Below are 25282 nucleotides of genomic sequence, written 5' to 3' on the forward strand. Positions count from 1 at the left end.
TATTCGATTATTTGTCTTCAGGACACCATATTTATATGTCTTGTAGAACCCACGCTTGGAAATGCTGACGTCAGGCTTCAAGACAGCTGAGCCCCACTAGACACCAAGAAAACCCATGGCCCTGGCTGCATCTTTCAACATGACCAATCCACAGTGAGTAGCATCGGGATCTGCTCTCTGTGGGTGCAGAGCTGGTCCATCGGAACCACAGGTGCAGCTGACAGCCCCTTCCCGAGCCCCATAAACCAGGAGGAGCTCCGGGTGGCTTTAGCCTTAAGCCTGACATTAAACTAACTTGTTAAAAACTACTTTTTCTCTGAGTTGGCTTACGAAGGTCATCTCATTTTTTTTTAGTTCAAAAAAGGCAGAGGTGTTCTGCAATCCCAAACTGGAATTGTAATCCCCTTGCTAGTCCAAAGGGATTGCTGATACCCCATTAGCCAAAACAAATCTCATGACTGAACACAGCATCAAGGGTGCAAAAATGTGCTCTTCCTCTTGATGAGATGCTGCAAAGCCACGTGGCAGGGGGAGAGCTGAAGAACGGAGCTACTAGTGCACGTTCTCCACCATACTCTTCTCCACACCCAAGACCAGGGAGTGGTCCCAGTGCTCAGGCTATGAACCGCGGGATGATCGCGTGACCGGGGGTGGTGCTGGGCCACTGTGACCACTGGCAGGAGGCGACCAGAGGGCAGGAAAGTCCGGAAGGCAGAAGTGGTTTATTCCAGGCTTCCCAGAGTCACATCCTGCTTGTCCCAGAAACTCACCGCAGCCCTCCACGAACAGCCCACTGATCAGAAAGCTCTATGAGTTCAGTTCGGCGAACCACAGGTTCCTTGAGTACTCCAGAAGAAAAGAGAACAGGTTCAACCCAGCATCAGTTCTTGTTTTGGCGGGGGAACATCTGGAGGAGCCAGGATCCCCCCCACGAACACCCACACTTTTACTTTGTTGAGAAACACAGAAACTTCACATTCCGTGACTGTTCTGTCTGAAGGTCTTGAGTCGTTTTGTGAATGTCACACATGATAAGCACTATTATCTGTGCGTGACAGGCAGCAAGGGGCTAGGGTTTAAGTCAGGCCCACAAAAGAGAACCCAGACATTGGAAATTACTTGGTGAACTCAGGTAGTGGAGGCAGCCAGCCTGTGGTGTTCAGAGGAAAATCTCGCTTTTCCCCCAATTACCTGGATGATTCAAGCAAAAAAGAAGTGGGCAGATACAACTCCAAGCTTCATAGACAACTGCCACTGGGCATTGTTGGTCAGCTCTCAACGGGGGTTGGAAAGGAAGAGTTTAGAACTTAGAACTGCCCACCCGAGGAACTTCTCACGCCATGGCCCTTCCCACCTGCTCTGTATTTCTCTGACCTGTATCAGATCCTAGGCTGAGAAGCAGAGCCTCCATGTCACCTCCTCATGTTTCAGCTGGAGAAACTAAGGTCCCGGGGGAGGCCCTGCAGAAGTAAACGTTAGAGTCAGCACCAGAGCCCAAGAGCAGTTTATAGCAGCCTGGGCCGCTGCCTCGGTATTAAAGCCCGCCCCTCTTAATGTTCCCTCAAATGTTTAATTTTTACTCCTCTCCAGTCATGCCATTTTTCTGTCTAACCCCCACTGTTGGGCCAGAGGCCCAGGCCCTCGGATTCTACAGGATGAGGCAGGGTCAAGAATGTGTTGGAAGGACCAAAGACGGCACCCCAGGAAGTCAGAGCAGAGTGAGCCAGCCCCCCATCTCGTCACAGGGCTGCTGTTGGTTATGTGGGCGGGATGGTTACTTGTTGGACACCCTGCACGATGTGCAGTGTCCCTATTCCTGTTTATGTCAGTAGTGACCCCCCGTGCTTTCGTGACAGCCACAAATGCCTCCACAAGTTGCCCAGTGCCCCTGGCGGGTTGGGAAGTGGTGCTGCCCCTGGTGGAGATGCCCCGCGATGCCAGTGGAGTTGCCGTAGGTGAGCCGCCAGTAACATAGGAGGAGACCCACAACCCCTTAGGCATTTGATCAAGTGACCCCCATCTCCTCTCAACCTTAAAAAGGGAGATGCAGTAGGACCAGTTCAAGTAGGAAGGGAGTGGCACCCAGAGACAGCTGGCCCCTCCTGTCCTCACTGCCCCAAGGCCCACTCGGGGTCTCCAGGTCGGCTCCCCAGCCACCAGCAGCACATCCAGCTGTGAACAAACACTTCTCTGTTGTGGTACAGAGGCCACAACATTCCCAAGGACCTTTACAAAGAAACCCAGGAGACAACTGAAAGGACTGTGTCACGCCAGCAAAGCCCAGTGACCAAGAAGCCTAGAAGTCTAAGTCCAGGCTTTGCTGGCTGGCAGTTTCTCTCTGGGTCTTTACCTCCTGGTGGTACAGGACGCACCCGCAAAGCTCATACTTTCAGATCTGAGCCTGCTTCCAGCTTTCCCCCACTGGCGAAGGAGATGGGGCTGCAGGGGCCTCAGACTAGTCCCTGGGGTGGCCAGTGGGGCAGAATGGTGACCTCGGATGTCCCGCTGTTCTCCACCAGCCCAGCATTGAGCCTGGTGCCTCCTCCCTCCTTTCCGTGGGGAGTGGGAAAATTATTTTATTCTCAAGGGATGACTCTGCCCTGTTGCCGTCCTCCCCCACCCAGGCCTGCCATAGAAGGAGGAATTTCTGAAGTTGAGATCATCTCCCAACAAGTAGACGAAGAAACCAAGAGCATTGCTCCGGTGCAGCTGGCGAACTTGGCCTACCGTGACTTGCCCCTGGCTGCGGTCGACCTCTCCACGGCGGGCTCGCAGCTCCTGTCAAATCTGGACGAAGATTACCAAAGAGAAGGGTAGGTGTTGGGACCACTGGCAGCTAAGAAGGCTCTTGCATAACTCCCTGGGTTTCCATGAGTACCAACAGCAGGGCAGCCCAGAGATGCGAGATGCTGAGTAGAAGGGAGCAGTTCACATCAGGCCACGTAGACCCTTCTCCTCCTGACACTGTTCCTCCGAAAAAAAGCTTTGGGCACAGAAAATATCTGTCGCTGCTAGACAACCTGTTAAGTGACATCTGCTTGCAACTCAGGGAATTACAAAATTTGTCAAAGGACTGACACACTCTGTAATGGCTCACCCAACCCCCAATGGGGACACTTTGGAATCAGGGGACCCACGGAATCAGGGACTTGCCTGAGGTCACAGAGCCCATAAAGGATGGACTAGATGGCACTTTCCCTTTATCAAGTCTGCTCTCAGCAGGGAAGAGTTCGGGAAGAAAGCATTCTGTGTACGCTAGGGACGGAAGGGAATTGGGCATTTGGCCCGGAGCTTTGCAGACGCTGGCTGCTCTCTTCCTGGTGAGAGCATGTAGGGTTTGCTGGCCCCCGATTCAAAGCAGTGGCCCCTGTCTAGTCCTTCTTAGCTTGTCAGTCAAGCTCGGATGCTTTATTCCCCCGTGAACTTCTCACCAGCCTGGTCTGTCTTACAAACAGACTTTCTGAAGGTGCAGAGTAGAACGCTGGAGCTGGATGGGGCAGGGGAGACACACCGGTGACACCCTCCTTTTACGTGGGAGAAGCTGAAGGCCAGAGGAGGGCAGGAACAGGTCCTGGGGTCCCAAGGCAGGTCAGACTTTCCCCAGCCCCACCCTGTTGCTCTTAGATAAAGAATTTTAAACATTGGCCAGGAACTTGGGAGCCAGTTCCCGGCCGCCTTGCTTCCTTGGGTGCCTGTAAATATTCTGGAACATGCTGGCTGGCTCCTTTGAATGTAAGAACGAAGGGTTGCTAGGTTATTTCAAAAGCAAGTGAGAAGCCTTACCTACAGGTAAGCTTGCAGAGCTTGGATTCCACCGGCTGTTTCCCAAGGCACTCGCCTCATTCCCGAGATAAATTGCCTAACAACTGTGAAACAGTACACCTTTTGCAAAAACTTCACCCCAGTGGCTTTCTCTGAAAATACAATTTTCTCCAAGTACTGTGCTTAGAGTCAGCAGCACGTGGGAAACTAGGATAGGCAAACGGGCAGGAGATAACTCAGGGACGCCGGCGGGGGGCGGTGCCATCCCCGAGCGCGGGCAGCACCATCTGACAGGGCGGGCTCCTCGGGGTCTCCAGGTCCCTGGCTCAGCCAATGATGTTGCCGATTGGACATTCCCTGAGCACCGTGGCATTGCCCTCTGGAGGTCAAGCGGTAGTGCAACCTGGTAACCTGCCCTTGCGGTTCCCAGAGACTGATTTACCCTCCCCACCTGAGCTAGCTTTAGGCCCTTTTGAAGTTCATAGTCAGAAGGCAGGGAGAGAAGCAGGAAGGCCTGGGAGGTTTCTGGCTCCGGACCATATCCCCATCCGCATCCTGCGGGCATAAGCACCTCAGGTGGTCCAGGCTGGGTGGGTACCACTCCGTAGCCTGAGCTGGTCGAGGCAGAGGCTCTGCTTTATGATTCCATTTGCTTCTGAATTGGGCCTCTGCAAGGTTCCTTCTGAACAGGGAGAATACAAATGGGATGCCCGCAAGGCAGAGAGGCTCTTGACTTGATTTGAGTCTCCAGGTGTGCCCTGGAACGCTTGCTCGTGGTGGGTAAATAGGAAGCAGCCTGGTGAAGGGATTCACTTCGCTGCAGAGCTCTTGGCAGGGGGGGCTCCACTGGCAGCCAGAGGGCTTCCTGGAGGAAGGAAGAGCGGGCACAGGACGGAAGCCAGGGGACAAGGGAGAGAAACAAAAGCACACTGTGAAGGGGGGGAGCCTCTCTTTGCAAGGCTTCTTGGCTCTTGCTGCACTTCCTGGGGTTTTCCTCAAACTTCCAACCTGGCCCTTTCTGAAACGATGCAAAACAAGATGATTTACAGTTCTGGTAGGTCTTCAGAAAGCTTTGGTGTGAGTCCGGTCAAATGCACCTCTTCCTACTAAGGGAAGTGTTACCTGTAGGAATGACTCTGTTCTGTAGGAGATGAGGGGGCCTCAGGGACCCCAGCAAGATGGTGCCCAGTGACCTGGCCACCCTGCCAATCGCTTCTTTTAAGCCCAGTGATATTTCAGTGCCTTTAAGCTTCCCAGAACCTGAGAGTGTTAGAGCTGGAAAAGACATTAGGGATCTTTTATTCTAAATATTCTAATAGGATACCCGAGTGCAGAGAGTGGAAGGAACTTGCCCAAGGTCATGCAGTGACACAGACAAAAATATAGCCCTGGCTCCTGGCTCCTGATCCAGCCTGGCACTACTGGGCTTCCATGCTTCACCTGTCCCTTAACAACGTCACAGTTGTGACTGTGGTTGGCACACATTGCACATGTGACACCACTATTAGGCATACTGTCAAAGGCCCGTAACTTCGGGGCGGGTGGTCACTGCAACATGGGCAAACCCCTGATGTGGAAGGGTTTTATCTCTGCCCGGCTCCCTGACTTCCCTGACAGCCCTTGTCCTTCTGACATCCCTGCCTAGCAGAGCTTTAACTGCAAAGCTGTCTGCTGTCTACCTTCTTTGCTTCCACACCCAGACGGCTAGGGGCTCAGGGAGGAAACTCAGACAACTGTGCAGATGGGCGCAGCCTCAGTCTGATGGGGCTGCCTTGACAAAAGACCACAGACTGGGTGGCTTAAACTGCAGGTATTGATTTTCTCGCAATTCTGGAAGTGGGAATTCCAAGGCTGAGGTGCCAACGGGGTCAGTGGCTGGTGAGGGCTCTCTCCTGGGGCGGCAGACAGCTGCCTTCTCACTGTGTCCTCACATGGCCTTTCCTCGCTGTGTGTGAGTGGAGGGCTAGAGTGGGCTTGGGTCTCTTCCTCTTCTTATAAGGGCACCAATCCCATCATGGGAGACCCACCCTCATGACCTCATCTAAATCTAGTTACCTGCCAGAAGCCCCACCTCCAAATACCATCACACGGAGATTGAGGAGGGGGTTGGGGCTTCAACACCTCATTTGGAGGGTGGACGGGAAGGGCACAAACATTGTCTATAACAGTGCCTCCCCGGAATCAGCTTGATTCTCAGTGTTGCCTGACAGTCCTCCTCTATGGTCCCGGCCCCCATGTGGCCATTTCCGGTTGCTTCCATTCCCCCCATGTCTTCTCTTGCCCCCCGCAGATGCCCTTCTCTCCTCCCTCCCACAGAAAGTAGAAACAGCCACGGATGAGCTGCCCCCCACCCCTTGGTCCTTCCCTTCATCCACTCTAAGGCCTGCCTCACCTCTCCTGAGCTTGGATTCCCCTCCCCTCACACCTTCGCGTGAATTTGGCTCCATCAGTTACATCCTCACCCTGACCTGTCACACACGCAAGGTCTTGCACCTCCTCCCTTGACTCCACGTCCCCGTTAGCTGCCGCCATCAACCTCTTCCCCTTTGCAGCCAAACCTCTTAAAGTCCTCATCTACACTTGCCATGTCCCCTCTGCTCACTCCCGTTCATTCCTCAGCCTGCTGCGGTCCAGCCTCAGCCCCATCCACACCGTGGCAACTGTTCCCTCAAGGTCATCAGCAGCCGCCACGTTGCTAGGATCCCTCTTCGGCCCTGGGTCCAGCATTGGGAACGGTCAGCCACTCCCTCCCTCTGGAAGCACCGTCTGCTTGGGTCAGCTGCTCTGCTGAGCTTCCCTCCTGCCCCACCTGGCTGTCCCTTCCAGGCCTTTGACAGATCATTTTCTCTGCTTGGTCCTTAGTTGCCGGGGCTCTTCATTTTCTGTCTTTGGCCATTTGCGCTCCACTAATCCTGCACACTGGGTAGCTGCATCCGCCCCCACAACTGGAATTAACATTCCTCAGCTTGTAAAGCTCAAAGCCACGTCTCTAGCACAGCTCTCTCTCTCTAACTCCTGGCCCATAGCCAGCTACTTCCTGGATGCCTTCACAGGACCCCAGACACACCTGGAACCCTAACACGTGTCTCTGGGGTCGTCTGCTCTTCTGCCTCTGAGCTGGCTGCACATTTGAGAGGAGAAGTGTTCCTGTCTCCACCCAAAGCCTTTTCGGTGGCAGCACTCAGGTGCAGCCTGAGGAGCTGTGACCTGCCCAGCCGGGGCTTGTGGCCACCTCAAACCCAACAGGCCCTCAGCTTTTCCCAAAATGGATTTTGTCTGGCCACGTCAGTGGACCTAGACCTAGCTGGCTGGCTTCCTCAACCCATTACCAGAGTGAGTCACGTGTGCATTCTGGCTCATTTACAGTGACCCTCACCTCCTCCTGGCCTTCACGGGAGCCAGTGGTTTCCAAGACACCGAAGCTCCATGAAGCTGGTCAGTCAGGCTTGGTCACCACTGGAACTTGCGTCCTTCTTCCTCCCCTGCTCTGGCCCCCCTCATCCATGCCCACTGCCCATGAAGCCGCTTCCACTGAAGCGTCCATGGGTGGAATGCTAGTTCCCAGTTCGGGGGCTTCAGAAACCGCAAGGCCATGCAGGGTGAGGAGGAAAAGCCTCCTCTCCCCCCGACTCTATCCCAAGAGATGATGTCAATGACACATTTCTGCTGGAACTTCAGAGTCAGAGGGAGAAAACATAATGGGGGCACAGGGATGGTTTTTAAGATTTTAGGCCAGGAAAAGAAGACAGGTCCAATATAGCAACTTCTTTATTTAAAGACTGAAATAATTTTAGATATGCCAGCAAACAAAGGCTGGAGGCAAAGGAGCGGGGGAGGAACCTTCTAAGCCATAACCCTCAGTTCCCTCCTCTCTCCCCATACTGTCCAGCTCAAGGGCCACCCCCTCCAGGAAGTCTTCCGACCCCCACCCCACCCAGGCCAGGGCCTCACCTTGGTGCTCCCATAGCCCTTGGCCAATCTCTATCTTAGCACTTGTGACACTGGGCTCTGCTCTGTTCTCGAGTCTGTCTGCAGTACAGGACCAAGCACTCCGTCAGGGCAGGGACCAGGCCCTCTGAGCCTGGAACACTGGAGGGTGTTGATTAAATGCAGGAATGGTGTGGGCGAGTGGGTGAGTGAGCGAGGCGGTGTTAAGATCAGGATTAGACGAGAAGGGAAAGCCCAGTTCCATTTGGGAAGAGTTGGGGGCTGGCCCCAGGCCTGCACAGGGTCCGGGAAGAGCCTCAGGGAGGGATCAGGCGTCTCACAGCCCAGAACTCAAGGCCACGGTCTGGCTGGCCCACCTCTGGGCGTCCCTGCTAATTCCACACCCCCTCCACAAAGTCACCCTAAAAGAAGTAAATCAGATTTGCCTCCAAATATGCCAGCTTCACTTAGTACAGCCTTAGCATCCTTTTAGAAGAAGAAGAAGCCTTTCAAGTTCAGGGCTGAAAGGCACTTCCACCCCTGCTGACCCTGCAGGTGCAAAGCCTGGAAGTTCTGCATCACATGGCTTGTGAAATCTTTCCGTCATTTTTTCCCCCAAGGGGAAAAAAGTTGCAAAGAGCTTCATTAATCCATTTTCTTGCAGCCAATGAGAGTTGTCTGTAACAAAACACTGCCCCTTCTTCTGGCACACCAGCTGTCCCTGGACCCAAGCTGGCCCAGTGACCACGACTCTAGTCTGAGCTCAGGCTTCCACGAGGGTGCTTGATGCCCCAACCAGGAAACAGAGGTTTAATTCAGATAAAAATTTTTTCTCACAAGCACAGGTTAGCTTCTTCCCTGTAGTCCAAGAACCACGGAGGTTTTATGTCGACTTAGAAGGTAATAAATTCACAGATACGTGATTTCTCAGCAAAATAAACCTCTTGCTCCCACCTACTCACAGGGGCAGGGTGTACAGCCGCAGGAGACCACTAGGTGGCGGCAGAGCGCCTCCAACCACCTTTGTTGGGTGCATGAGCACTGCCTGGAATGATGGGGGGTGGGAATTTAAACCCAAGGACAGCCCCCCCACCCCCCCAACGAGGAAAGAGCGTGGCTGACCCAGGATTTACCAAGCTTCAGCTCAGAACCACAGAGAGAAGTGGACAGAGAAGTGGGGTGTGCCTGAGAGCTGCAGCCCACCGGTTCCCACCAGGTTAGGAAGCTGACCTCATCCAGGCAGGCCTCCCGCAAAGCATGGCACAAAGGAGGCTCTCAGACTTCTGGCCAGTTCCCAGAATTGAGGACTTTCAAGGCGGAGGGAGTCTTGTGGCCACTTGATCCAGGAACACCCTACTCCCTCCCCTGAGCCGGGCTTGAACCCCCCGGCAGCCCTTCAGAGATATGTGGACAATACCCTGGGTCCCCCCAGGTAGGGGAGCCAGGCCATGGTGTGTGTTGGCCATTGTGTCCCCAGAGGGGATTTGGTGGCTTGCCAAGTGGGGTGACGGCTCCTACCTCCTGGCCCCGAGCTCTGGCCACCACACCCTGCTCTCTTTCCCAGCGTTGGCATTTCCAAGGATGCAGGAAATCTGGAACGAGCGCATGTCAGACTTCCTCAACCCCAGCTACACGCGGCCCTCCCCCTCCCTCTGCCCCAGGGCTCTGATTGCAGAACTGAAGCTGCTTGTACAGGAACTCCCATTTCTTGTTCCCCAAAGAGCTGGGAGAGTCACCTCTCACCTCTACCTGAGAGTTCCTGGGACGTCGCAGTGTAGTGAGTGCTTGCACCTCTGGGTCTGCGCGCTGCTGTGGCTTGCGGGTGAGAACTGGGTACAGGAACAAAGGGGATACTTGACGATGCTTCTGCTTCTGCTTCTCCATGCGAGAGTGAGAAGGAAGTAAAAGCGTGTCCCTGTGGGTGTTGGGCTGATGGTTCTCATGGGTGGATATTTGTCCGTTTAAGAAGTCCTACACGTGTGAGCTCATTTCCTTTTCCTGCTTTTTTTTTTCTCCCTTTGTGTGTTTAGTTTTTCAGGGTAGTCTAGGACTGAGAGCTCATTGCATAGTCAGAATTCACTTATAAGGCTGCAGGCCCCATGCAGATGAAGGCTCTGACCTCCCTCACGTCCTTAGCACCCGGTACAATGCCAGGAATGTTATAACTGGAATGGAATATGGGCGGTTGAAACTGCCCCTGTTGGGGTGATTAATCCTTTCTCTCATGCCCACATGCCTAAGTCATCATAGTAGATGCACATGGTAGCCGTGTAGTAAGCACTGTGTCATGGGGTTTACATATATTATTTTTTTACATTTTAGAACAACTTTGCAAAGGGAGGTGGTGCTTATTCCCATTTGGGGGGTTCGGAAACTAAGGCTCTAAGACTGCACTCAGAATTCAGCCAGCGGTGGGGCTACAGTTCCCACCAAACCCCAAACAGATGAAAAAGTCTGGCTTTCCCCACTGTCAACAGGGAAACATGAGAAGGAATTGTCTCTTAAAACTACTAGGTGAGTTAACATTTGTAAAGTGTGCTCGGAACAGCATACATACGTAGTAAGTGCCTTGTAAGCATTTGTTAAATCAATAAAAATAAAACCCAGATCAGTGCCAGAAGCTGGATTTCAGTCAGCTTCGTGGCTTTCTCTGACAGCATTTTCATCCTCTGGAGTAAATATGGTAAAGAAGAGTAAAGCAGGGCCGCAGGATGCTCTGCCGATGACACCGCCACCAAGGCTGTGGCATCCAGGCCACAGGTGTTCAGCATCACAGAACTGGAGCATCTTAGGGCCTGAAGGGGTCTCAACTGCCCAGCCCTGGGGTTTGAACTTGGAGCCCAGGTATCCTTCTATCAATGAGAGTCAAGAGGGCCACGTGCCCCTTGGAATGTTACACATAGAGTTGTGGTTTTGTGCATCTTTCAGGTGTAGGGCCGTGGTTTTCATCCTGAGGAGAGCTTTGCAACCCAGAAGGGTTCTGAGGCTCTGATCTAGCCATGGCTCCCAAGGTCAGAGTTGGGGTGGGGTGGGGAGGCCCAGCACCCCAGACTTCACTCCGGCTCTTGCTACCAGACAGGCCTCACTCCAACCCCCTTCCTCCGCTCCTTTCTGTGGGGACTTGATGGATGAAAATCTCCACGTAGGACCGGCAGGGCCATCGGTTCTGGCTCCCCCCAGGGAAATAGGCTCTTCTGTGATCTTCCACCTCCTCCAGGGACGTCACGACTGTCCACTGCCTGTGAGCACCTTTTCAGACAACTTGAGAGTCTCCAAGTCCCCATACTCTAGCCACCCACCCCATCATGCATCCTCCCAGCCATGCCAGCTGGGCAGCCATGCCGTGGATTGCCTGGGTGGGAGAAGCCAGGCCCCACAGGAGCAAACTGTCATCCTGGCACGGTGAGGTTCTGCTCTGTCCTCCAGAATGGGGCTGTTTCGGTGCCAGGCTTGGGAATGCTGCCTGATGGAGCAGTGACCTGGAGCCGCCTCCTTCTGGGCCACTCACGTGGCCTGACCTCACATGACAGATCCATCAGAAGCTTGCCAGAGTTCATTTTAATATTCTAAAAGTTACTCTCTCAAACTTTTATCAAGACACCTAAGTGTATAAAGCAGAAACAGTAAGGGTACCCAGCCTCCCCTCCAGCCCCCGGGTTCCCCTAGGGCCTCAGGAGTGATTGGTGGACCCTCACGGTAGAACACTGGCCTGCCTGCCAGGAGATGCCATCTGGTTGTTGGTATTTACAGACTTTGGCAGCCCCAGCCGGCCTCCTGGAGCTGTCCCCTTGCTGTCGCTGCACCAAGATAGGAAATTGGGAGACGCCTGCCCTCTGGTGGTGACTCTGGGGGAAAAACACCACCCTGAGAACCAGTTCCAGGGCTCTGATGGGGTGGATGCTGAAGAGATGGAGGAAAAGATCTTCTCTAATTAAAGAGTCAATGCTGATTTCCCCTTTGCCCCATTAAGCTCCTTGAGTCATTATTTAACCACTCAGGGATATTTTGAAGCTGGAAAGATTCTATTTTTCTGCTAAAACACAATCTCCTAGGAATGTCTGAGTCATTTGAATTTCAAAGGATATTTTATTAGCAGTTTGGGATTTCCAAACCCTGGGACAGCCAGAGGGTCGGCTGCTTCAGCCCAGCCTCTGTCCTGGAGCCTTTAGGATCTATGGTCCTGCTTTTCAAGGAGCTGGAAGCCCAGAGTCTGCTTGGACTCTGGCTTCAGCCTCAGATCTGGAGTGAGGAAGCCCCTGTCACCCCCAGACACACACCGTCTGTCTCACTGAGTGTCAGTGCTGTCTCCTGCCCCGTGGAGGGCCTGCCTGCTTCACCACTTCCCGGGGCCGGCTGGGGACCTGCCTGCCTTCACTGCCTCATCTCTCCTGCACCCAGACTCCCTTTGCCGTGCCCTGCCCGCCTCCTGAGCTACCTGTTACCTCCTGTGAAACCCAAATTGGTGGTTGTCACCCAGCATCTCATTGAAATGCAGACTCTCACTCAGTGGGTATGGAAAAGTCCAAGACACTGCATTTCCAGCAGGCTCCCATGTGATGTTGATGCTGCTGGTCCCGGAGCCCACTGAGCGTCAGGGGCCAAAGACAGTGGTTCTCAGTCTCAGCTGCACATTGGAATCAGCTAAGGAGACCAAAAAACACCAACGTCTGGGAACCACCCCAGAGGTTGCGGTTTGCATGGCCTGGGCACGGGGAGTTCTAAAAGCTCCCTTGGTCCTCAGGTCAGCCAGGGTTGAGGACCACTGACCTGGGTGAAGATTGCAGTCTCCCTGCCCCAGGGCAGCCACGCCTCACCAGCTACTGAATCCCTCAGTGTCATCCTTCTTTGACAGGTGGTCTCCCGCCATCTGCTTCACTGGAGTCCACCCCCGCGTGTATCGCTCTGGGGTCCTGAGGTTCACCTAGAGTGTGTAAATAGCCCCCATTGAACTTGTGCAAAAAGGGGGCTGCAGGGAGTCACCCCCAGATCGGCATGGTTGAGGGGCTGGTCATTGAAAGCAGAGCAGGGGCGGGGGGACCTCGGGCTGGCACAGGAGTGGAAGCACAGGACCAGAGCGGTGGGGCCTGGGCTCTGCTTCGGGAACTGCATCGGTCGCCCCCCCGGGCTGTGGGAGGGCCTGCGGGAGGGCCTGCGGCATCTGCCCCCGGAGAGGGGGTCAGGTAGGCTGCCCCCAGCCCTGAAAGGGGCAGACCCGCCTCCCCCAGCCCCGCTCCTGGCTCCTGCCTTCTGGCGTCTGTTATGCTGGAGATTCTTTGGGGGCTGAATAGAATTTTACCACAAATCATCCCTGTTTTGGTGCATCTCACTGCCCTCACCCCTCCGGTTCTCACTCACTTGCGGCTTTCTTGGTGAGGCCTGCCCTCACCACCTAAGTCACGGTCACCCTTCATGCCCCACTCCCCCCACAGTCCCCACCACCATCCACTGTCCCAGTTTGTTACGTTTATTGTTTGACTCTCACCCACTGGAAAGCCAGCTGCCAAGAGCCTTTGCCTGTTTTGATCACAGGGCCTACCTAGCACGGGGGTGTCTGGCATTCATTCATTTGACTTCCAGACCTTCCGCTGCCTGGTTTCTGAGTCCTGCCACCAGCCTGGGCCCTCCCTGGCTGCTCCCCGAGGCCAGCTTCTGACCACTGGTGTCCTCGGGCACCTGCCTGCAGCTCCTCGCCCTGGGTCCACACTTGGCACCGACTGCTTCCCAAAGACCCAACCTGGGTCTGCCCAGGATACTTTTCTAACCCAACAAGAAAATAAAAAGCAACCTCTTAGCATTTGAAGCCAGCAACATCAAATGACTTTTCCCTCCCATGGAGGCAGGTCAAGATTGGAGTCTCGGGTTTATAGGGAAAGCCTGCTGCTTGAAGAATCGAATGGTCTGTTTTTTCATCCCCTTCTCCCTGTGGGACCTTCCCCTGGGGGTAGAAGGCTGGGTCTCTGGGGGGCGCAGCTGGGCTGCCGGGTAGCACCTGCCGGGAGAGCAGGCGCTCTGCCCTTCCGTTGACGGTTCCAGTCTCCCTGCTGCCTGGCGCCAGCCCCGGCAACCGGCCTTCACAGCTGAGCTTTTCACTTGTCACCGCAGAAGGGTCTCGCCTCAGATTTCAGATGACAGTGAAATGGCATCAGTTTAGGGGCCGCGGACAGTCGGACCAGGTTTTAGAGAGGGTGTGGAATCGGAGCTGGGTCTCCTCTGGGTCCCGGTGATGGCAGTGCCTGCGGCCAGGGGGAAGGCGGTAATTAACAGGAGGGCAGGAGGCGAGCGGGAAGTGCTGAGGCAGCTGGAGGCTGGGCGAGAGCTGGGGGGAGAGGTGTGAAAGATTAAAACAGGGCCAAGCTGAAGGGGGGCGGGAATGTCACATTGGGAAAAAAGGAGGGGGAGAAGGTGAGACACTCGCGGGATGGATCAGGAGGAGAGGAGGCCAGCTGAGTCACGGGGCCAAAGGTAGCTTAAAATTCAGAGTCTTTCATGCACCAAAACCATACACAGCTGACAGCACGTGCGGGCAGAGCATCTAGGCTTCTCTGGGCCTCAGCCAGGTGGGCACGGCTGTGCCTCTGAGCTCCCCTGCCCTGGTCCTTCTTTCCTGGCCTCCGGGACAGACACACCCAGCCCTCCTGCCAGGGTCCCTCTCATGGCCTTGCCTTCCCTGGCGCTGGCTTCTCGCCTGTATCCCAGAGTTCCTGTGCATCCCTCTGACCAAACCAAAGCCCCCCTCGCCAGGCCCCCTCGAGACCCCTCTGTGCAGAGTTTAGTGTTGTCAGGTTTAGCAAATGAGAATACAGGACACCCAGTTAAATCTGAATTTCAGATAAACAATGAATAATTTTTTTAAAGTAAGTCTATCCTATGCAATGTCTGGGACATACTTATACTAGGAAATTGTTCATTGTTTACCTGAGATTTAACTGGATGGCCCGTATTTTCTCTGGCCACCCTGCTGAGCTATGTGTGGTGTAGCCTCTTGCTGGCGGGCGGCCCTCGTGGACCTGCAGGAAGGTGGAGAGAGGTGGTTCTGCAACGGACGTTGAAACCCATCTGCGGCGGGCGAGGCAGGCCTTCACCAGTGGCCTGCACGGTCTGGCCCCCACCCACCTTTGCCCCCTGTATCCGGCTTGTCTCTCAGTGAGAGCCCTCTCCCGCCTGGCTGCTCTCCTCACCCCTCACCCCACACTCTTGGCCATGTGGGGGTCACCCTCCCCTTGTCTAAAATGCCTCTGTCCACCTCCCTATCACCTGCTGAAATGCCCCTGCCCCTCTTCCTGCGATGAGTTTCCGAGGCTGGGGATTGAACCCCCAGTCTTTTCACGCCCCCCCCCCCCCGACTGAGGACAGCCACTGTTATTCCCAGAGATTTTGGAAAAACATGCAGAAAGACTTGAATAAGCCAAATTTCCTGCCAGGTTTCTGAGCCATGAGCTTTGTCCCACCTTCCAACAGCTGGGGCCTCCTTCAAGTGTCCCCTGGATGGATGGTGAGGAAGAAATCTCCCCCTTGAAGCACTCACGTTATTCCTTCGGGGAGAAGAGAGCACATCAAAGCAGAGCTCCCCCTGCCAGAGACACTCTTGGGATCTTCCGGGATGGGTACTGACCCCTTTGGAGCAGGCTGCAGCCGACTGCTTCCTCTGGACAGGAGGTGGTGGCCAAGTGTTTGGGGCATAAAATAATTTATCATCACCACCATCACGGTCATCACTGCCATCACCATCACCATCATCATCACCATCATCACCATCATCACCATCATCACCACCATCGCCATCAGCTACATGGTGCTTTACAGGTCAGGTACGTTTTCTCATTTAACTTTAAATAATCCTAGGGGTTAAGGAGTTTTACAAGTGAGGATGCAGTCTGGGGAGGCTGAGGACCCCGCCAGAAGTGAGGACTCCCCAGCTAGCGCTGTCTCTGACACCCAGTTCTTCCTCATCAAGGCAGGCAGGCAGGCAGGTCCAGCTCATAAATGACCTGCCAAGGCAGTGAGGTTTGATCGTAGAATCCCCATGCCTCCTCAGAGGCACCCCCTCGTCCCTGGGATCTTGTGTTCCTGAAGGGAGTGGATCAGATCCTTAAGAGACACACCCATCTCTGAGATCCTCTGCCTCCTCTCCACTTCCAAACCTACGCAGGAAAGATTCCATCCTCTGTGGCCTCGAGTCTGTCTATGAACATTCATGATCATCCAGTGAAAGGTTTCCCAAAAGACAGTCCTTAGAACACCAGTCCCTCCTTATGCTCTGTGACAAAAGGGTGCCATGGGCTGATGAGTTTGGGAAACAGCAATAGTGTAATTAATCCCTTTTGGAGCATGACGGTGCTTGATAACATATTCATGGCACATAAGTGTCCCACAGAGAAAAATATCCACTTAACTTTGATCCAAATTTTCCAAAACTTACCCAACCATGGAAACTTTATTGAGTAACAGCCATTAACATTCTGTGGAACTAGCATTCCTTATAACGTACTTTGAGAAAAAGGGATCTAGTCCTAATCTTTCCTTATATAGCTGGAAAAACAGAAAATCTATGTATTAATTCATTTAGCATTTATTAGAGGTGGACTGAGGGTCTCCTAAACACAGAGCCCATGCTGGGTTCCGAGACTACACAGAAGTAGAATAACAAGTTTAGTAATAATAATAATAATTCATGCAGCACATATACATAACCAGGCTCTCTGCCGACCTTTGTGATCTTCCGTCTTTACAACAAGCCTCTGGGATGTGGGTTTTGCACCCATTTTAAGGATGAGGAGACTGAGGCACGGAGATGCTGGGAGCTGCCTGGGTCAGCCTGCAAACCGAGCTCTATCTCTGAATGAGATGTCTCTGCTCTTTGTGATTCTACCCAGGGGCCCCTTGAAGAAGGCTGTGTTTCATCAGGAAGCACAGAGCTGGGGAGCAGTGATGCTGGGGGCTGTTAGAGCAGGGCTGTGGCAGGACCTCACCTCCTCTCAGTGCCTCCTCCCTCACTTTTGTCCCCGCAGGTCTACCTGGCTGAAGCCGTGCTGTGGGAAGAGAGCAGCCGTGTGGCAGGTATTTTTGCTCAGTGCGAGTGTCAACAGTTTCCTGGTAGCCTGTGTAATATTGGTGGTGATTCTCCTGACTCTGGAACTTCTAATAGATATAAAGCTTCTCCAGTGTGAGTAGCAAGAGAGATATATATGCAAATACGTATGGTGTCAATATTCCATGTGCATCCGTCAGGGGTCCCCAACCAGCAGCGCGATCTGCCCCCAGCCCCCGCGCCACTGCCCACCGCCGGCCCCACGGCTCAGGGCGGGTGAGCACCGGGAGGGAAGCACCCAGCAGCTTCTCTCTCTGTCACCCCCAGCACCGGTTTGCCCCTCTGCGCCCAATGTGGCCTCTTCCTCCCCCGCCCCAGCATTCCATGATCAGAAACTGATGAGATCAAACACGTTGGGGACCCCTGTACGCACTTTTTTTTTCATTGTTCCCATTTGGAATATTCCAGGTTGGGATTTTCTGTAGCTTAATGAGTTCCCATGTGTGGAGGCGTAACTTGTAGTAACTAGTAATGACAGCAGCCACAGTGACAATACGATTGCTTGTACTTTTATTCAGCTGTAAGTTGGCAGTGTTGCTTATTTATAACGTCATCGTTTTGAAAGTGCATCTCCATACGTTTGACCCTAGTAGCAACCCTGTGAGATGGGCAAGACTGCTATTATCCCATTTTACAGACAAAGGAATTAAGATCTGGAGCAGTTAGGCTTTCCCTGGGTAAGAGGCGTTGGAGCTGGGTCTTTCAAGCCATCAGGCCAGTTCTCTTTCCCATCCTCGTCCTCATGGTGTTCATGTTCGTGATGCACATGGCAGATGATGGCTTGTTCGCTTCCTCTGCTGTCCTTCTGGGTGTCCCTTAGCAACACGGCTGTCAGAGTGTCCCTGCTTCCTGCCCCCACCCTTGTAGACCTCTGGTGCACCAGGAGGGAGGGCCAAGGGTCTTGACGTGACTTTGGATGAGTGAGTGGTTGTTGGTAGAGCTCCTGGCTTCCCAGAGTTCCCCTATTCAGAAGGTGGCTCATGTAATTGCAAATAAACAAAGAAACAAAATTATTGGCCACCGAGAAATTTCCTTTCCTGCCATTGGCAAAATCCAGGACTATAGATCCGGCCAAGCCCAGACCCGCTCAGTCAATTTGAACTTGTTGTCTCAAGTGCCCCCAGTTGCTTTACTGGAGCCTCTGTATTCAGGGTCCACTGGAGCTCCTTCCATGCTCTCTGAGAGAGGATGGCGGGGAGCACGGAATTGCTCCTGTCTGATAAGCCTCATTGGCTTTTGTACAGCTGGTGGCCCCTTGATTCCAATCAAAGTATCTTCCAGCAGAAAGTGACCGGCACTGGTTTTATGCTCAGCCTGTCTTCAATTAAACCATGTTGAATACTTTCCCTCCCACTCATCCATACGTCTGCTTTTTTATGAGGTCTGTCCATAACGGAGTCTTTCTTTCCCTGTTGTGGGTTATACACGGGGCCCTGGGCCGCGCAGGCTGTGACAAGGCATTGAATAGAACTGAGAACCCGGCCGACACTGGAATTTTGCTTAAAATTAAGTATCCAGGAGATTGATTTTGGTGGGAGATCCTATAGCAGCTCATAAAAGGCGTCTTAAATTCCAAAAAACGCACAATCAGAGATTTATTGCTCTTCTAAAGCAAACCGTAAAAAAAGGCGTAGGAATTCATTTGAGAAATAATGGGGAGAGATTTTATGTTTCCAGAATCATCAGGAGGTCTTTTCAGAGCCACACAGGCATCAGCCTCCCGGTTCCCACTAGGATCCGTGTGACCAGGAGGGGAAGAATCCGTGGCATTGTCAGGGCTTGCCCTCTGAGGCGTGTACTGGCCCAAAGCCAGGGACCCCGGAGTCCCCCACCTGGAACCTGGCGCTGCAACCTCCTTCCCCCGGACGTGCTCTGGGACCTTGTTTTTACCCACCCCAGGGGTTGCCGGTCTCAGAGCTTTGGGGACGCTGTGGCTTCCTCTCCTTGGGCCAGCCCGCCGCACTGATGGCTCTTGCCGTTTACCTTGGCCCCCAGGGATCTGAGCTGCGTGCTGAGCAGGCCTGGCCAGAGCACAGTAGGGAAGCAGGGCCACTGTGTTCTCAGCAGCATTTCTGCACCTTGTTTTGGCCCTGCCCCACTGCCCAGGGATCTCCTACTAGTATCTCTGTTAGGCCGGCCCTCTGGGGGGGCATCCCCTCCCACCCAGTATCCATCAGAGCCCACCTGACCCTTATCTGGGCCCCAGCATCCTACTTTTGGCCTCATTCCCTGATAAACTGTGCCCTGCTACAGCTCAGAGCCTGGTCGTGACTCCTGCATTGTAAAAAGGCCTTCCAGAGGTGGTGCCTTAACTCCAAGGATCGCCTGGTGGAAGGTGGGGTGGGAGCTTTCAGTAGCTGATGGCTCTCCCCGCTCCCACTGGAATCTGGAAGGCCAGGGGAACAAGCTGGGAGCGGAGCAGACCCCAGCTGCTGGCTCTGCCGCTTTTGGGAGGCCGACATCCCCTGCCCCACCCCTGGCTCCCTCTTCCAGCCTTCTCCCCAAAACACCCCGCTGACACCGCCTTCTCAGCCACTCAGAGTTCTCAGAATGAAAAGTCAAAGTAAGCTTGCCTCAAGACCCACACACAGTGCACGGTGCTTTGGGGGTGAATGGTGGTGGGGATTTCTGAAAGCTTGTCTAGACCTGACCAACGCTGCTGACCAGGTCTGAGAGTCCCGGATGTCTTCTTAAGCCCCCTCTGGACGGCTCCTTTCTGGGCACAAAGCACACCTCGGCCGGTGGGACTGAGCTGGAGCTCTGAGAGGTGGCCCTGGGGAGACGTAGGCAGCTCCTTGACGGAGAGATGAAAAGCATCAAGGGCCACCAGCCGCCACCGCCTCCATCGCGGATGCCCTTAGAGCTGCCCTGACGTCCCCTGGCCTGACTGCATCCAGGTGGAAACGCTCACGGCCCGGGCTCCCGGCAGCCTGCCTCCGGCTGTGAAGCCCCCTCTACCAAGGCACCTAATTCCTAGTCCCTAAAATTGGGCCCTATTATTGTGCTTGCAGTTTCCAGTGCGTTCCAGTTTGCCGGCGTGATACACTGGATCAGTCTGGTCATTCTCTCCGTGTTCTTCTCAGAGGTAGGTGGAGACTTGGGCCCTGTGACCTCCTGTCCCAGGGACACCAAGCTTTGCTCTATAAACATTTATCAGCGTCAGGCCATCTGCCAGCCCCCGAGGTTGCAGAGAAGGAGGCACAGTGCAGGGAGCTGAGTTCTGTGCTGGGAGAGGCACAGGGAGGCTGGCCCCTTGAGTGGAGTCCCAGAGGATGACCAGGTGTTGTCCAGGAGAAGGGTGGACGGTGACATCTGTGAAGGTGAGACTGAGTGACGTAGCTGAAGAAGAGCAAATGGTTTGTGTGCCAGTAGCAGCAGGCAGACGCCGGGCTGAAGCCCAGAGAGGCTGGAGGTGGGGAGGCCGATTAGGACGCTGTGGCCGTGGTCCTGGGTGCCCAGGTCACCTGCCCCTCGGGGCCAAGGCATGCGGAGGGCAAAGACGGAGTCATAGGGCTATGCAGTGGACTTGGCCTGGTGCTGTGGGGGTACAAGGCCTGGCTAGGCTGAGCTGTGCCCCTTCTGTGTGAGCAAAGGGACACTTGCCTGGGATCAGGGAGCGTGGATGCTCTTCACCGTTGTTGGAGTTGGCTGATGAAACCCAAGTCCGAACCTATGTGGGAGGTAAGAGTGGAAGAGCCCCTGGAAGCTTGTGGGCACTGGGTTTGGGTGGGAGCTGACAGCCCAGAGTGGGACTGAAGTGAGTGGGAACCAGATCTCAGCACATCCCTCCACCTTGACATGGGACACGGGGGCAAGTGACACTTCCTCTCAGCAGCTCCCAGCTGTCATGGTGATGCCCTGGCCCACGTTTCAGGGGCATTGGCTTGGGGCTACTGCCAGCAGGTCTCTGGGGGAAGCTGAGAAGACTGGGTTTTATCCTGTGGGCCACGGCGGGTCTTCGAGGGACTGGGGAGTTTTAGGTGGAAATCTGGTCCTTCCGAACAGAAGGCTGGTCCAAGTCAGCTGCCACTGGCCCTCTCCCTCCGAGGGCCCCCACCCCCACAGGTCCAAATTAGCTGGTGCAGAGCCCAGAGGGGCCTCTTGGTGTGGTCAGCAAGCCTGGGAGAAAGTCAGAACCGAGTGAGGCCCAGAGACTGCTGGGAGGCGCACACGCAGGCACACGCGGCTCACACCAGTACAGGTGATGCCTTCCTGGAGGCAGAGGGGCTCTGAGTCCCAGGGCACGCGGGGCCCTGAGGGGAGGGAGGATGCTGTGGGAGGGCAGTGTTGTGGGTGGAGGCACCAGGTAGAGAATATTTGTGATGTGATCAGGGAGTCAGGAGCCCCGGGGCTCTCCTGTGGGCAGCTCCGACCCCATCTCCTGCCATGCACTTTCTCTCTCTCAGAGTCAGGGGAGGCCTGGGCCTCAGGCCTTGAGTCCAGAATCCTGAGTCTGGGTGTGGCGTGTGGTGGGGCTCGGCAGCAGGCATTCCAAGCACGGAACATTCTCTTCCCAGGCCTCAGCTCCTACAGCCCACAGAGTTGGCAGGCAAGCCTGGGCCTGAGGCTCAGACTGTGGGGGTGCAGATCCCAACGCTGCCCACCCGGGGAAGTGCCCCGTCCAGCTCGCTGAGGTCATGGCCCTGGAGCTGCCTCAGCCCCCCAGACAGTGCCTGCTGCCCCTTGGAGGAGGGCCCTGGCCTCCCTGGCCCCCTCATCTCTGCTCCCTGGGATTCCTTCCCACACACACACATGGTCCGTGGCCAGATGTCTCCTTGATGCAAACCTTGGAAAATGTGCCATGTGTCTCTGACTGCCAACAAAAATGTTTGATCAGTTGCTGCGGTTCTTCCATCTACCCCTCTGCTTTGGTTTTATTGGCTTTGCAGAATTTATTACCCAGCGTTAATTTGGCATTCCCTTCCTGTCACTGCCGGAGACAAGCCACCTGAAACAGACAAGCCCCTGTGCAGAGGAATCGGGGCCTCAGACCCCCACCCCTGCCCACCCAACCCCCCGCCGAGGCCCCCACGGGAGGGGCTGGGCTTCCCACAGGCTCAGTGGGGAGACCTGGGGGCTGCGGGACCTTGCCGAAGAGGGGAAGAGGGCGAGGGTGGGGTGGAGCTGCAAGGTGGGAGGAACAGAGGGGTAACAGCAATAATGGGGGGGGTGCATGGTAGGGGAGTAACAGAGAGGAAACAGGAGCAACTGAAGGATAACAGGGGAGACCTCTGCCCCCAGCACTCCCCGCCCAGAGGAGCAGAGGGGCTGGTACGCAGTGAGCTCTCAGGATGAGGCGGCCAGCTAGCGAGCCTGGGTTTCCATGTCTCACGGAGCTCCCAGGAGAACCAAGAACAGTCCCTTAGGGCCCCTCCTCAACCCCGCTCCAGGGTTGGAAATGTGTGAGGGTTTTTTTGAGCTGCTCGCAGTGACCCGGCATCGCTAATGAAAAGGGCCGGGGGAGCCAAATGTCCCTCAGCAGTGGAGCAGGCCTGCATGTCTGCCTGCTGAAAATGCAGCCGTGTCCCTTTAAAACTGCCTGGATGAGGACAGCAGCCTGAGGTCAGGAGGCCAGTTCCCACCAAAACTGGGTCCTTATCTGGTCCTTCCCGCTGCATCTCCCTGTGGCCCTGGTGCTGGTGGGTGGGGAGCCAACCAAGAATCTGGGGGAACTGATTCCAGAATCTGCCAGGAACTGAGAAAGGAAAAGGCTGAGCCTGCACTCCCTCTGACCACAGCCCCAGCATGACCGGCACCCCCTCCTCACCTAGAGAGAAGCTAATGCCACCCCTTCGGGGCTGGCCCTTCCTTCTCTGGGAAATACCCTGGGACGTGGCTGCAGGCCGAGGGCGGGGGGCACTCCGAACCTGCTTGGGCTTAACGAGCAGGTGTGTGTCACTGGCAAACTCCAGGAAGGTCGCACCCGAAGATCCTGAGTGCTCTGCAGCCTTTCGCCTTGTCCTGAGCAGCATTCCACCCCTGGTCTCAACTGAGCTTTAGGACAGCTCCAAATTGGGCGGGACATTTCGTGAGTTAGGAAACTGAGGCCTGGGAGGAGTGGAAACCTTCAGGAATACAGGAGGGACAGACAGAGGCCTCCGGGTGGGTGTGCCGTGTGCTGGACCACACTTAAGCATCTCAGAGCTCTGAGGGCTGCTCCAGGTAAGACGCCCCAGAGGACAGAGCAAGGCCCGAAGAAGAGAAGCAGGGGGCTGGTCTGGGCTCAGTTTGAGGACATCTGTTCAAACAGGCCCAGCTTTTCAGGCAGATGCTTCTCAAAGTGGTGAGAGTAGGTGCCCTGCAGTCACGCTGTGTGGGCTGCCCTGCGGGGGCCCGAGGTGCAAGCGGGCGCCCGCGAGGCCCCCTGGGCCCTTTTGCGCTAGGTCAGGCCAGGCCGTCCTGCTGCCAGGGGGCCCTGCAGCGCTGAGACTGGGCAGACCCTTTGGAATCCAGGAGGGGATTGTGCAAACAGTATTTCCAAAATGCCGCCCCGCCCTTGGCTGAGATCAGGCCCATCAGCCGCTTGTAACCGGGAGGCCAGCTGCTTCTCTTCCTGAGACTGCATGAGGCTTTGGGGCCCGGCCAGGCGGGGCCACCCTGCAGCAGGGCCTGGTGCAGGCCATGTGGTGTCAGCCCCATCCCCTAACTGGGCTGGTGATGCAGAGAGGCCCAGTCCTTCTCCTGGAAGAGGAGAAAGCTGACCCATGGCTGGACTTCCAGATAGGGGCCTCAAGGCAGTGGCAGCAGCTGCTTCCTCCTCTTCCTCCTCTGATTTATTATTATGATGATGATGCTTTTGAGGTGAAATTTACACAGCAGAACTCTCTTAAAGTCTCCTTTCAGTGGCATTGAGTGCACACACTGATGTGCAACCATCTTCCTAGTTCCGAAGCGTGTTCATCACGCCCAGAGGAGGCCCTGTCCCCACCCCCCTTACCCCAGCCACTGCCAACCACTAGTCTGCTTTCTGTTTCTATGAGCTTAACTATTCTGGATATTTCGTATAAGTGGAGTCATACGATACATGACCTTTTGTGCCTGACTCTTTCATGCAACATGTTTTCAGTGCTTCATTCCTCTTTATGTCTGAATACTATTCCGTTGTGTGACTAGACCACATTTTGTGTAGCCACCCATCCGTGGCTGAAGGTTGCACTTAGCAGATACTGCATTTGTTTTACAAATTGAAAATTCGTGGCAACCTCGCATCAAGCAAGTCTATCGATGCTGTTTCTCCAACAGCATCTGCTCACTTGGTGTCTTGGTCACATTTTGGCAATTCTTGCACAATTTCAAACTTTTTCACTGTTATTACATTTGTCATGGTGATCTGTGAGCAGTGATCTTTGGTGTAATTGTTTTGGGGCACCATGAACCACACCCATGTAAGACGGCAAATTTAATCCATTAATGGTGTGTGTGTTCCGACTGCACCACCGACTGGCCATTCCCCATTCTCTCTCTGTCTCCTTGGCCCCCCTATTCCTTGAGACATAATATTGAAATTAGGCCAGCTAATAACCCTACAATGGCATCTAAGTATTCAAATGAAAGGAAGAGTCACAAGTCTCTCACTTTAAATCAAGAGCTAGAAATGCTTAAGCTTAGCCGAGGAAGGCATGTCAGAAGCGGAGAGGCTGAAAGCTAGTCCTCCTGCACCAAACAGCCAAGTTGTGACTGCAAAGGAAAACTTCTTGAAGGAAATTAAAAGCGCTACTCTGGTGAACACATGAATAATAAGAAAGCAAAACAGCCTTACTGCTGACATGGAGAAAGTTGCAGTGGTCTGGAGAGAAGATCAAACCGGCCACAGCGTCCCCTTAAGCCAAAGCCTAACCCAGAGCAAGGCCCTAAACTCTCTTCAATTATTCTGTGAAGGCTGAGAGAGGTGAGGAGGCTGCAGAAGAAAAGCTGGAAGCCAGCAGAGGTCTGTGAGGTTTTAAGGAAGGAAGCCGTCTCACCAACGCGAGAGTGAAGGTGAAGCAGCAAGTGCTGACGTAGAAGCTGCGGCAAGTTGTCCGGGAGACCCAGCTCAGATCGTGAGTGGAGGCGCTGCGCTAAGCAGCAGACTTCCCACGTGGGTGAAACAGCCTTCTCCTGGAAGATGTCACCGAGGACTTCCATAGCCAGAGAGAAGTCAGTGCCTGGCTTCAAAAGTTTCCAAGGATAGGCTGACTCTCTTGTTAAGGGCTAAAGCAGCTGGTGACTTTAAGCTGAAGCCAGTGCTCATTTATCATTGTGAAAATCCTGGGGCCTTGAAGAATTATGCTAAATCTAGTCTGCCTGTGCTCTAGAAATGGAACAACGAGGTCTGGATGACAGCGCGTCTGTTTACAACATGGCTTACTGAATGCTTTAAGCCCAGTGTTGAGGCCTATTGCTCAGAAAAACAGATTTCTTTCCAAATATGACTGCTCGTTGATGATACGCTTGGTCACCCAAGACCTCTGGTGGAGACGTACAGCAGGATTTGGATTGTTCTCATGTCTGCTGGCACATCCTTTC

At 54.5% G+C, this 25282-nt stretch overlaps 1 protein-coding gene across 3 annotated transcripts in view; it reads left to right on the forward strand.

The window, feature by feature from the left end:
• The window catches only part of TMEM266 (transmembrane protein 266), a 102211-nt gene that overhangs the window by 39234 nt on the left and 37695 nt on the right, over positions 1–25282 (forward strand). The window contains exons 2-5 of one of the 3 annotated variants that reach the window (XM_031440760.2): positions 47–153; positions 2625–2813; positions 16698–16852; positions 19789–19862. In XM_031440760.2, coding sequence (XP_031296620.2) covers positions 116–153; positions 2625–2813; positions 16698–16852; positions 19789–19862 — 456 coding nt within the window. In that variant the 5' untranslated portion in view covers positions 47–115. Of the gene's footprint in view, positions 1–46; positions 154–2624; positions 2814–15314; positions 15498–16697; positions 16853–19788; positions 19863–25282 lie in introns of those variants that run through there. The other 2 variants (XM_031440762.2, XM_064480676.1) reach the window with 2 other exon arrangements.

This window comes from Camelus dromedarius, chromosome 29, assembly GCF_036321535.1.
Source record: "Camelus dromedarius isolate mCamDro1 chromosome 29, mCamDro1.pat, whole genome shotgun sequence".
In the NCBI taxonomy this organism is placed as follows: Eukaryota; Metazoa; Chordata; class Mammalia; order Artiodactyla; family Camelidae; genus Camelus; species Camelus dromedarius.